Raw genomic sequence first — 12,474 nt, 5'->3', positions numbered from 1 at the left:
ACGGATTGCACGACTAACTCGTGTAGGTTCTAGTCCGACATCCTTTCATTGACATACCGCTGCAGATTGTCCTTCAGACCTCTCCTGCCCCCAAAAAATGCTAACCATTCTGTAAAGCTTAACCAAAATGTAACTTCAGTAAAGTCTCGTTATATCGATATTCTCGGAAGTCGAAAAAAATATCGATATAACAGGACTATCGATATATCCGATCCTGCGCCGAACTGCATTAAAAGTGGGCAATTAATGGGGAATCTTTGATATGACATGTAGTTTTCTCCTTGGAATGGATTGCGTATCTAGCATGTTTTTTTTTACTGTAGTGAAGTGAAAAATAAACGTATGCATTAAATAAAAACGTCTTTACACTTTTAATGACTATTTCCTTTCTAAAATTCAACCAATGCAAAATCCTCACGTTCTATACACACATGAGAGAAACCACGAACGCCAGCATGTACATATGTATTAAAAACAGTGATTATTGCAAGCGATAAAAAGATATCTGAATACAACACAATTAAATACATGTATGGAAAACAAAAACTGCAACGTTTACATTACTTACGTTGATAAAGTATTATGCGGCACGTCGAACTGTTCTGCAATTCTTGTTGGATTCTCCTCCACAGCCACGATTGCCTTGTACTTCGTTCCTATATCACAATTCTTACGTTTCCCATGGTTGAAAATGATGTTGAACAACTGTATATAAGAAGACTACAGTATGTTTTAGATGCTGTTGCAGCAGTAATGAAAGATGCTAGCTCTGCTACACGAAAACTGGTCACGTGACCAACGGTGTTACAGATACAGATTTCGCTAATGGTGGTACTGTATTGAAATCCTTAAACAAATATCGATTCAGCTCTAGCTGCTTTTATATAAATATAAGCAGACCAAATTGGCTGGCGGGGAATGAAAAGGACATTGTAGTAACCCGATTATCGTAATAACCGGGTATCGTACTAACCAGAACTAATAATATCATAAACGACTAGAAATTTGCCGGGAAATGAAAATAGTATCGTAATAAGCAGTACTATCGATATAACCAATATCACGAAACTTTACTGTACTTGTCCGATTTTAATGGATGTCTTACATCCTTTAAGATCTGAAGATAGAAGCAACTAGCGAGCAGGTAGCAAAGCCGACTTTTGATGTCGTCCGCGGAAACGAGGCCGCCAACACACTGCGACTGTCGATATTACTTCCACCGTCCCCGTTCCCGTCCCCGGGGAAGATCCGCGTGGAAGCGGTGCGCGTCGCTGAACTCTTGAGCGGGATACTATAAATGCCCCCGTCTTCCCTCATCAATGATGTAGCATCTGGGAACAGAGACAAGCTAACCCTCTTAGCCGCTGTGCACTATGTCGGTGTATGTGTGTGTGTGTGTGTGTTTGTGCTTGTATGTGTGTGAGGACGACGAGAAGTGAGACAGACAGAGGCGGAGAGGGAGGTTTAGGCTACAGGCAGCTCTTAAGAGTGCGTACAGTTTGCGTTGAGCCCTGGGAGGACAGTCGTTGCCCCCCTCAGCCCCCCCCCCCCCCCCCCCGGCCAATCACTTCCGTTTCATTACTTCTGCAGCGCGCATGCATTATTCAGCCCTTGAAGCCTCAGTCGACGGGGGACCAATACAGCCATTAACGCACGCTTAAATCCGCCGTACGAACCTTCGGATGATCCGTTGATGATCTATTGCCTTTTTTCTTTGGATGTTCAGTGGCAATTTCAACATGTTATCTGTTTCTACATTCCCCCTTTGATGGGTCTCATGTAGCAGCACGGTGGTTGAGTGGTTCTCACAGTCCAGAGTCCAATCCCGGGTTCTGGACTTCCTGTGTGGGGTTTGCAGGGTCTCCTCGTACCTGCGTGGGTTTACTGCAGGTATTTGGTTTCCCTACCATGATCCAAAAACATAGATGGCATGTTGAGGGGACACTTTAAATCATCCTGTAGTGCGATTGTGAGTGTGTATATTTATCTACCCCAGTCCCCCGATGCTTTTCTCCTTTCGATAAGCATTTGTACTTGGCGCTCAAGTGCCACCTTGTGGTAGTTTGAGATTAATACAACAACAATGTGTGAGTCAATTTCTCCCAGACAGCAGGGGTCTCAACTTGCAACTTGTCACCGGGTGGGGCTGAAAAGGTCACGCTTGTGACCACAAAAATGGCAGCTCCACGCGATTTTGTGTCACACGACCGGGCTTGAGGTCACCAGCAGCGTTGGGTTATGAAAGGGGACCCAAAAAAAAATCACCTCTGCAATGGCAACGTGTCTGCCTTCTGCAGGAATGGCCTCTTTGTCACCTTTCCCTTTTTACTCCGCTTCCTGTCACATCTCCCGTGAGACTCACGTTGCAAAGTATTCGTCCACGGCAAATGCCTTTCAAACCCCGGCGGCGGACGGGGTTTGAACGCGATCGCAGTCGATTAAGTGTCTCTTCCTGCAGAGTTGGCACTCCCCCACGAGAGGAGCTGGGCAATCATTACCTCGGATTGGCCCGGTGGGAAAAAGACCGCTAGTTTTCTGTGTCCACTCCAATCACATTAGTAATGGAGAGGCGGTTAAGCATCTGTGACAGTGGGAAACCAGATCTTTGCTTCCTAGGCCCCTCCCTCTCTTTATGTGAGAGTGTGTGTGGCTCACAGATAAACAGTTGGCAGGTTGTCCCTTACTCCTTGGCATGTGCGTGAAAACGCTCACATGCATCCAGAGTCATCTGAGTCCTCATTCATCTGCTCCAGTCACTTAGGCTAATAGAGCTTAATGGAGTATATTAACCCCTGTCTATCCACACACACACACACATGCGCGCACGCTGATGTGTGTCTGTGTGCACGTCTGTAACAGATTGGCGGTGTGTGCCTTTCAAGTGTAATTACGGCTTGGATTTATGTGCCCTTTGGTTATGGGTCGTGAAGACTGTTGACATTTTGTGTTACACTCCGAATAACACGTCTATTCAAAAAAATAGTTAGTCTTTAATTTTTTATTTATTTATTTATGTATTTATTTATTATATTTATTATTGTATATTTATGTATTGTGTTTTATTTTGTGTTTATTTATTGTGTTTTTATTTATTTATGTATCTATTTATTTATTTATTTATTCCCTAGAACATTACAGATAAAAAGTCACAGGGTCAACCCCCTACTTCATCACTATCAAGTAAACTGGCAAGGGAAAAAAAACAAAAAAAAAAACTGTAATCCCTCGCAAACCCCCCACACACACACACACACATACAGAAGTACTGCGCAAATCTGTATCACTTCATACACTGTTACCGATTGGCTGAAAGGAGCCGATGGTCAAAAACTAAAACACCCCCTCCCATTGCCCCTCTCACCTTTCTCCCAATGTGCTCCATGCCTCAGATTATGGCCTTGAATGGATAGACATCCACAAAAACGATTGATCGCTCCCTCCCTTTCATAGTATTTCCCGTGTGTATTTCTCCCAGTATATTAGACATTTGTGTGCGAGGTACTCGCAGCTGCATGCTAACAATAAAAAGCAGAGGCTAAGAAGCATTAGCCTGGAAAGTTGTCACATTGAGCAATTTGTTGAATTACCCATGAGTTGTGATCATTTGCCTTTGTGCTAAACGCTTCAAACCACTAATCCCTGCGGAGGAACAGTGAATGGTGCAAATTCCCGATGATAGTTGCTGACTTTTGTCATTCAACATTTTGTCATTCAACATTTGCTGATTTATGTCTACACTATGAATACACTGCCGACAGAAATTATTCTTTTGAGCACATTTCAACAAATTTAACCCTTCGCCCCCCCATGTCGGGATTCATTGTGCATTTCAGTTTGAAATTGCAGCTCCGCTTAACGCATTTTTGGGGTTGGGCAGCGCAGGGCAGTTGGTCTCGCAAATGTGAATAAGATGCCTTGCTATATTAACTGCTGTGTTTATTATCTCTTCGACAGAATCTTTTGACATTCCGATAGGCTTTTCTTCTCCTGGACCCTGAAGGTCAACTTCTGTGAAACCTATTGGGCAATCAAACACACGGGTCCCTCCCATCCCCCGTTTTCTCTCCCCCCACCCCCCCTAGCCTTCTTTCTCCACCCCTGCCCGTTCCTTTCTGTAGGGCTGGCCCTCTCAGTGGGGCTATAGAGCCCTAACTTGTCCACATTTACCCCCTGGGTTGGATGACCAATGAGTCCATTGCGGCGAGAGTCCCTCCTTTTAGCCCCACGCCATTCTCCCAGAGTCAGCTCATGCTCTGTGTTTTCACGACCTCCGACCTCAGGCCATGGCAACTGTGGCAGGAATGTCAGGAGTGATTGGCAGGATAAAGAAGGCAGTCCCTCTTTTGGACGCAAGCAGATTTCAGACACTTTGAGGGGCGAACAATGGCGGATTTGGGTTCGATTGGATCACAGATGAGCCCGATGACTGTCAAAAGAGCGCGTCGTCTTTACATAAGCCTGATTATCTCCTCGCCGGAGACGAGAGGGAAGGTGGCGCGGGGCAGGGCTGGGCATACCGGGGAGCTCACCGCATCACACGAGGGCTCGTCCGCGGGGCCCGGACCTCTCTCATCCGCCTTGGTCCTTTTAACAAATCTATTCAGGCGACGATGGGGGACCCTCGTACATGCGGCCCGGGGTGGGCGAGCGGGGGCCGACGACGCATGCAAGCTATCATTGTTCAGTCCGTGACCATCCCATCGGCGCGGAGAGAAAGGAAACGAGGGAGAGGATAGAAAAGAGCAGTGGGACGGGAGAATCAAAGGCAAATCCCCTGGATAATCTGCCTCTTTAATAGGGATTAGAATTCACCAAAGAGCCTATATAGCAATACTAAAGCGCCAATGAAGACTTTATTCACACTGAGAGTTTGAGGGGCTCGCAAACAACCCCGAAAACTCCGCAGAGAACGCTTGCAATCCCAATGCGCGGCGGTGTCTGTTTTTTTTTTTTTTTTTCTCCACCTGTTCTTTCCCAGCATGCACCACTTCTAAAAAGTTTCCGCGCCGGTTTGATGACAAACAACTACCACGTACTGTGAACTTCAGGAAGTTTCTCGCAGCTCCGGCCAAGAAATGCGTATCAAATATTGGATCTGCTCACTTTTTTTTTTTTTTTAATTGTGCCTTCTTTCATAGCGCAACTTGTTTTTGGACATGCGGCGTAAGCGATGAAAGCCTTATTTGATGTCATTTTCAGTGCCATCGTGCAAACGCTCACTGATATCCAAGTTTTGAAAGAATAACATTGTTTGGGTTCTTGGAAGGAGAGTCGCTCGATCTGGCGGGTATGAAGTGGGGGATATGGACGTGCGTATGTGAGAGAGGGAAAGAGAGAGAGAGGAGCTAATATTCTCCTCAGCTGTGCCGATAGCAGTCTGTCAGATTTGGCAGAGAAAGTGAAAATGGCCTCAAGTGTCTGGCTCCCTTCCATGTTGTTCTCACATCAATGGCAACTCTCGTCGCCGCCGCCGCGCCATCTTTCCGTGGCTCTCTACAGCACAGCTAAGGTGTGCTATTCATTCTTGCTTGTGATCCAGTCGCTTTTGGATCGGATCGACGAGACTGATATAAATGTTGACCTCTTTGGACGCTATTACAGTCTTGTTCTCCTCATTCACAGAGATCCAAAAATGTAATTCAAATTTAAACTCAAATGAAATTTTAAAATATATATATATTTTTAATTATTTTTTTAGTCTGCGGGTTTGTCATAATTATCGGAAATGTGGTCCATGAAACATCTCACGACACCCGACTGCGGAAGTCAATATGGCAATTGGAGCCAATTTAAAATGTAGAAAAAAATGACAAAATTTTATCTGGAAAATATTTCAAGACAATATTTTGTCATTCTTAGTATTTAAAAAAAACTTAAAATTCTGTCAAATAAGTGGTGAGCTATATATTTAAAAAATAAAGCGTGAATTTTGCTGTATATGTTATATTATAGTGTCGGACATTTAAAAATGTTTTACAAAACAGAATAAAATTTCTGACAATGCAGTCTCTTTTAAACTTTTTAAAAATACAACTCAGTTGTATTTTACTTGCCGCAGTACAATATGGTTGCATGTAATCGACACCTCTTTGTTTTTTTAAATATATTCAAACGTAGTTTTTATTGAACTTTTACCTGCAATAGATGTTTGTTGATTCATAGTTCAACATACTATATTTCAGTGTGGTGTTTATATTCAAACTCCGCAGTAATCACAATAAGCGCTGTTCGCAATAAAACATGTTTTGGTGATGATGGTGCGAGCTGGGGAGCGATTTTGTGGTACTTGGTGTGTAGGGGAAAAATAGAATCGTTTTTGAAGACCATACATTAAAAAATGTTGATACCTTTGTAGTTTACTCTTATCCTTTCTACACATAAGTGTCCCATGATTACGATTTGGATTTTAAAGGCAACTTAAGGCGGTGCACGTTTGATTTATGGATGATATTTTGGCTCTTCACAAGAATATCTTCATATCTATTTCATCTCCCATAAAGCCACAATATTAGTACCTGGCACTCGTCACAAACACATTCATGATTTATAGTTGATGCACGTTAAAGACAGCAACAGAGCCCAAACTAAAGCGTTGGCACAAGTTTCCACGTGTATCTTTTTGATATATTTTTCCATAGATAAAAAGAAGCAGTTCCAAAGGTAGACCAAAGCAGTCATCATGGACGTGGCGACGCACGCATTCTAAGCGTCTGAGATGAAATGCCGATTCAATTCTTTGTTTTTGATTGTAATGTTTGATCCATGACTGCTGACGTTGTTAAAATTGGATAAATCGTAAATTCCAAACCCTCAAGGCCAATGATGCTCTTGCTCAAAAAACTCATTTTTGCCGCGGGCCACATTGTAGCTATGGTTTCCGCTCTGTGGCCGTTAGAAATTTGAGGAAACCAATTTAGTGTTCAATCCCATCCAAACATTACATCTAGAGCGCATAACAAATTAACGAATAACTAGTTTTTGAATTTGAAGTAAAAAATAATGACTGTTATTGTGGTTAGCATGGGACAATTTGAAATGTTGCTACAAACTTTAGCAGGCATCATGGAATTTCACAAGTTGAGTTTGCTTTTACAGGCCGACTAAAATGATGTGGTGGACCAGATTTGGCCCCCGGGCCTTAACTTTGACATCTGTGCGCTACAAGGTGGCCAACTAATCAGATGCTCGCACAAACTCATCCGGTTCCTCTTGATGTGGAGGAATCCCACCCGGATGAGCCAGCTTCTTACCGATATGTTTGGCGCTAACTCATTTCCGCCACTTGTGTATCCCGTACATGTTACACCTGTCGAAAATTAGCATGATTCCTGCTTTGGAGTAGTTTTCCACTCTGTGACACCCATCAGCCATGCTACAAATTTGAAGTCATGTAAAAAGCGGCTTTACGCCCCCCACCCCACCCACAGACCCCCTCCCTGGGCCTGGGTAGGGTCCCTCAATCATAAGCCACGCATGCATCCAAGTTGGAGCCGTTGCTTTCATGCTAGACAGCTCTAAGACCCCCTACCTTCTCTCTATCTTTCTCTCCACCCCCGCTATTCCAGGCCCTTGAACGTCAAAGATGAGTTGGAGTGACACAGAACCCACCAGGCCTGCTCCACCACCACCCCCTTCTCCCACCCCCCTGGCCACTGGCCTTTCCTGCTTTCTGATCCATATTTCAGAAGTATAGCAGCGGTGCCACCGAGGGGGCGTAATCCAACATTAAAGCTTAGAAAAAAGGTGGGCCCAAACTGAAAGCACAGGCGCCGGTCCGCAAGGTCCTGGAAATCTTCTATTTCAATTTCCATAGCGTTTGCTGAGACTTCTGAGTGGCTTCGGCCTGTGAATTTTGGAGAAAGGGCAGGTTTTCGGGACCCTTCTTGCAAGAACGGGGTCACCACCAGATGGCTTTGTTGGCAAACAGCATGTGACGCTAACAACTAAACTGTGACTAATAACCGGGAGAATGCTGCGCACGTCAAACAGATATTGCAACGGATCGAATTTGGCTTTTTTGAATATAAATGATAAGTAAAAAGTGGTCTATTTTTAAAACCACGATGAAACTTGGAAACAGCATTATTATATTATGTCACCGTTTGATACATACACTAAGACATTTACTCCCCACTTCAAATTAGTCCAATTCATTTTTTACCAATAATAAATGACTATAATGACATTTATTTCATTTCGAAAAAATATATATTTTTTAAAGACAAATCCATATATTGTATTTACAAATTTCCCAAAAAACAATAGTCAGAGATGAAAAGAACATACATAAATGAAAGGTACATGTGAATCGGTGACAAGAAAACATCTTTTACAAGTATAGCCTAAATGGTAACACTCTAACAGGTTGCCCTGATAAAAATAGTCTTTGTTAAATTGTTCTCAGTTAAATAAATGTTTTTTTTTTTAAGTTTATTAATACTTTCATAATGTTGATGTGAGAGCTCTCTGTGTTGCCGTGCCATGGTGAGATCTGTTAGGGGGGAAAAGAAAAATAAGAATTAAAAATCATTGCAAATAATGCCTCATTTAATGAAACCAAATCATATTCTAAAATATTTGCACGTGAATAATATGTTCAATTTAACATCAGGTCTCAACTCCTTTAGCTGTAAATGAAAAAGAAAACAATATTACTACAATGGGGTTCAAAGTCTTTTCCCTTCCACTACATTCCTGCTATCAGCGTTTTCTTTGACATGCATTGACTGCATTCACTCGTGGGGGGTAAGGGGGGCTGCAGATTATTTAAATGACCCGCCTCGGAGATAACTCGAGAGGCCCCGCGGGGCTCAGCAGCCCGCTGCTTGAGGAGGCATTAACGTGGCCTGTCCATCACATGATTTATGTGCTCGGAGCTCAGCCTCAGTGGCCGGCCAGGTGTGACGGTGTTTACCCGCTTGAGAGCGTCCTCGTCGGGGCACTTTGCGTGGGGCGCTTGCTTACCTGTCCGCGATGAGCCGGAATGGAGACTTGAGCGAGTCCGGCCTATGGTCACTGTCTTCATCTGGAAAACAATATCGTGTTGTAAATTCGACGCCAAAACTATCAGAATTGGTCCCCGGCTTCGTACCGTCTCGTTTCGGACTAAAACTTCCGGACGATTCGCCGTCGCTGTCGTCTTCCGTCCCGGAAGTGCCGAGCCCGGGCCGAGCGTCGCGGCGGGCGGGCTGCGCTGGGCCGCGGAGAGGCAGATGCCCACCCTGAGCCCCTCCGAATAGCGACCGCATGTTCAAAAGCGAGTTGGCGTTGAGAAAAGCCGCGTTGGCCCAGTTGTGGAGTTTACCGATCTGGCATGTGTATATCCCATGGCCCTGAAGCAGCGCCGGGTGTCCGGAGGACGCCAGAGCCGCCCGGTGCGAGTGTGAGGCGGGGCAGAGTTTGTGCGAGCTGTCCGGTGCCGTGGCGGTCTCGGCCAGGGACCAGATTTTGGGTTTGCTCTGCGGGGGTCTCTGGCACTCCTGTCTGCTGGGGGCGTTATCCCCCATTTTGACCGGAGGCTGGGCTTTATTGAGCGAAATAGTCGCGTCCGCGGAAAGCGTCCTGGGGCTCCCCGAGCTCCGAGGCTCCGCGGAGGCCTCTCTGGCGGCCACGTCCGACTCCTTTTCCGCCTTCCCGCAGCCGAGCTCCGCTATGTCGCGCGGCTCCTCCGCTCTTTCGATATCGACCGTTTCCAAGTCGATTTCCTCGTCTTCGTCGTCGTCGTCGCTGCAGTTCTTGCCTCGCTCGTCCTCGTTGTCGCTGCTGAAGATTCGTCCGTCGCGGTCCTCGGCGCTGCGGCCCCACGTCACCTTATTCTCCTTCTTGAGACGCCGGCGTGCGTTTGCGAACCAGGTGGACACCTGGAAGAGCGAAACAACTTTTGTTAGGCCGACGGGGGTCGTTTTGCAATCGATGCAAGTAATTTATCCGAACGCTCGGGGGATTTAGCCTGCTTTTGATAATAAAAATCAAAATAATGAGCACCTTTAGGGGCGTCTGAAAACGATTGCCTGTGTTGATTTTTCCACATTTACGAAGTTATTTTTTATTTTTACACATTTTCCATTTTAAAATATACCTGTGTGAGTGTCATCCTTGTAATGATCGCCAGCATGATCTTCTCCCCTTTGGTGGGGTAAGGGTTTTTCTGATGCTCCTGAAGCCAGGCCTTCAGGGTGCTGGTGGTCTCTCGTGTGGCGGTCTTGGCTCTCGACGGGTCGCCGTAAGGATACTGTCCGTATGGGTAGAAACCTTGAGCGGCGTGCACAGGTAGGGAGCCCGGGTGGGAACCGGGGCTGTCCTTTAACTCGTATTGAGAGCCCTGAAATTGCAGGACAGGGGGTGGTAAATTCTAGGAGAGGGGGGAATATTGTGCGTGGATATTTTAGTTTAATTGCAATAAAAACAAAAACAATTGTTTGTGAAGGTGTCTAAACAGATATGACACTTTAATTGAAATGACATTGTTGCAATCATTATTTTTTTTACACTTTTCTGCATCTAAATTGCGTTCGTCTGAGATTAATTTTGCACAGTCTCCCGATGTCGGAAAGTAATGACCGTAAATTCAGGCTCATTAACCACGTCGCTCAGTTATGTAACGAGTTTTACCATTTGAGAGATGAGGGCGAGATCTGGTGCTCCGCTGTACGGCAGAAAGGCACTGTAGTTGGGGGCCGCCCACGGGCTCCCGTACATCCCCAGCATGGAGCCCACCGCAGCGGCCGCGGCGGAGGAGCTGACGCCGCTCTCGGCGCTTCCTTCCCGGCTTGAGACCGACCGTTCGCTCGAGTACACCTCGTGAGCGGTGTTCAGGAACGGGGGGTACCCCAGTTGAGGGAAAGCCATGTCCAAGAAAATCACTCCCGAAATAGATAATAGGAGACGCTCAAAATAAAAATAAAATAAATCACCAGAGTCGCGCTTCCACTTTGCGCGGTTCTAACACCCACCCCCGAGTCCAAGTCCCACTTTGGCACGCCGGGTGAGGGAGTGATGCGCGCGTTTGACCGCCGGAGCTTTCTGGATGTGGAGCTGACTGACTGATTGGCAGCCTACTTAAGCTCCAAGCTCCTCCTATGCCCAGGGCAGGCGATTAGTGCATTGGTTAGCCCGGGTCGTGGGTGGCTTTGTGGTGGGTGTGCGAGTGAGTGTGTGTGCTCCTGCTTGGGTCCCTCTGTGTGTGTGTGCGTGTGTCTGTGTGTGTGCTTTCCTAGTCTATTTTTGTTGACAGTCTACAATATGGTCATTGAGAGGAGGGCCCTGTGTTGCCTCTTTGAGTGGCGTGAGAATTACGCCACCTATCATTATCACAATGTTGCTGTTTATCATGTCGGACTAGATATCAGAGATGGCGAATGTGTATCAGTTAAACAGGCCAATTAACTCATTCACTCCCTGAAATGAAAAAATGTGTCCACTCCAGTGCCAGGGTTTTTGTCATTGTCACTCAAATTCCAGGACCTCCAGAATATTGAGTTTTAGGATGACATAAACATTCAACGCAGTGTAAGAAACTTTAGACTCTTTCATTTGAAAAAAAAGAGTTAATTCCTAAATTATATGGGTCGGAAGTTATATGAGCTTGAAATGGGGGCGGCTGTCCAAAATACAATATAATACATACATTGATTTCTATATGGCTTTAACAACAAGAAAGCACTAACATGGAAAAAAATGAAATTCTGCCACCTTGTGGAATAGAAAAAGACATTGCCAGAAGTCTGGCCAGCGCGTTATTGGCATCCAAGCAAGAAAAAAAGAAACTAATTCGAGAATGTCGCTCAACGTCATATTTTCAATTCCCGAATAAATTCATCAATGGTCTTGAATGAGTTAAAATGAGCAATGATGATAAAGTGGCAACTTTTGCGTGTACTCCACGCACCCCCACTCCACGCACCCCCACATTTGGCACGCGAGCGACACCTGATCCCGTATTTGGACACTTTGTCTCCGTGTCTGGCAAGCAGATGGACCAGCAGGCCATTGATATGGTTGGCCAGGTCCAAGGAGGAATGTCGGTGATTATCGACAGAAGTCACTGGAGCATATTTTCAGAGGGTGGATACCAGGAACGGATGGGATTGATGGAGATTGGGTGCAAGGTGGCAGATGTTGACGGAGAACAATGTGCTGTTGTTTGTGTATTTGAACCCTGTGATTCGTTGGGCCAACTCCACCTCTTGGTCCAAAGTCAGCTGGCATAAACCGAGCGACGGGCGAAGGATATTTTAACATGAACATATGGGACGGGAGGATAAAGGCAGCCACCGAGCATGTTGCTTTCCCATGAACAGGTTTGAACATCAAAATGGCCGCCATTCTTATGCGAACCCACACGGCCGTGCACGCACTCCGAGCACTCGGGCGGCGCTAATGAGGTAGCGCACCCTGGCGCCCTGCTCACTGGCCTGTGGCCCTTCCAGCTTCCCTCAGAGGTTAGCCGTGTAATTACTCCATCCCCGTAAATAC

The 12,474-nt window shown here is 45.7% G+C and overlaps 1 protein-coding gene across 1 annotated transcript; it reads right to left on the bottom strand.

The window, feature by feature from the left end:
* Window positions 1–8,217: 8,217 nt before the first annotated feature.
* On the bottom strand, window positions 8,218–11,051 carry irx1b (iroquois homeobox 1b). Its single transcript, XM_089023297.1, has 5 exons — window positions 10,612–11,051; window positions 10,079–10,321; window positions 9,092–9,860; window positions 8,965–9,025; window positions 8,218–8,491 (listed from the first exon to the last, which is right to left on the bottom strand). The coding sequence occupies exons 1-5, from the start codon at window positions 10,846–10,848 to the stop codon at window positions 8,443–8,445; spliced, it is 1,359 nt and encodes a 452-aa protein (XP_088879423.1). The 5' UTR covers window positions 10,849–11,051; the 3' UTR covers window positions 8,218–8,442.
* Between the last annotated feature and the right edge of the window lie 1,423 nt (window positions 11,052–12,474).

The sequence above is a fragment of the Hippocampus bargibanti genome, linkage group LG20 (assembly GCF_051943395.1).
Source record: "Hippocampus bargibanti isolate YZ-2025 linkage group LG20, ASM5194339v1, whole genome shotgun sequence".
NCBI lineage: Eukaryota > Metazoa > Chordata > Actinopteri > Syngnathiformes > Syngnathidae > Hippocampus > Hippocampus bargibanti.
This window is presented reverse-complemented; position numbering and strand designations above follow the sequence as displayed.

Bases quoted from the DNA above. Each gene is read 5' to 3' on its own strand.
- irx1b (XM_089023297.1), bottom strand. From the start codon at position 10,848: ATGGCTTTCCCTCAACTGGGGTACCCCCCGTTCCTGAACACCGCTCAC. The intron at 9,861-10,078 runs GTATATTTTAAA...TCGCTCTTCCAG, and splicing joins CAAGGATGACACTCACACAG to GTGTCCACCTGGTTCGCAAA. The intron at 9,026-9,091 runs GTACGAAGCCGG...ATTGTTTTCCAG, and splicing joins TTTTAGTCCGAAACGAGACG to ATGAAGACAGTGACCATAGG.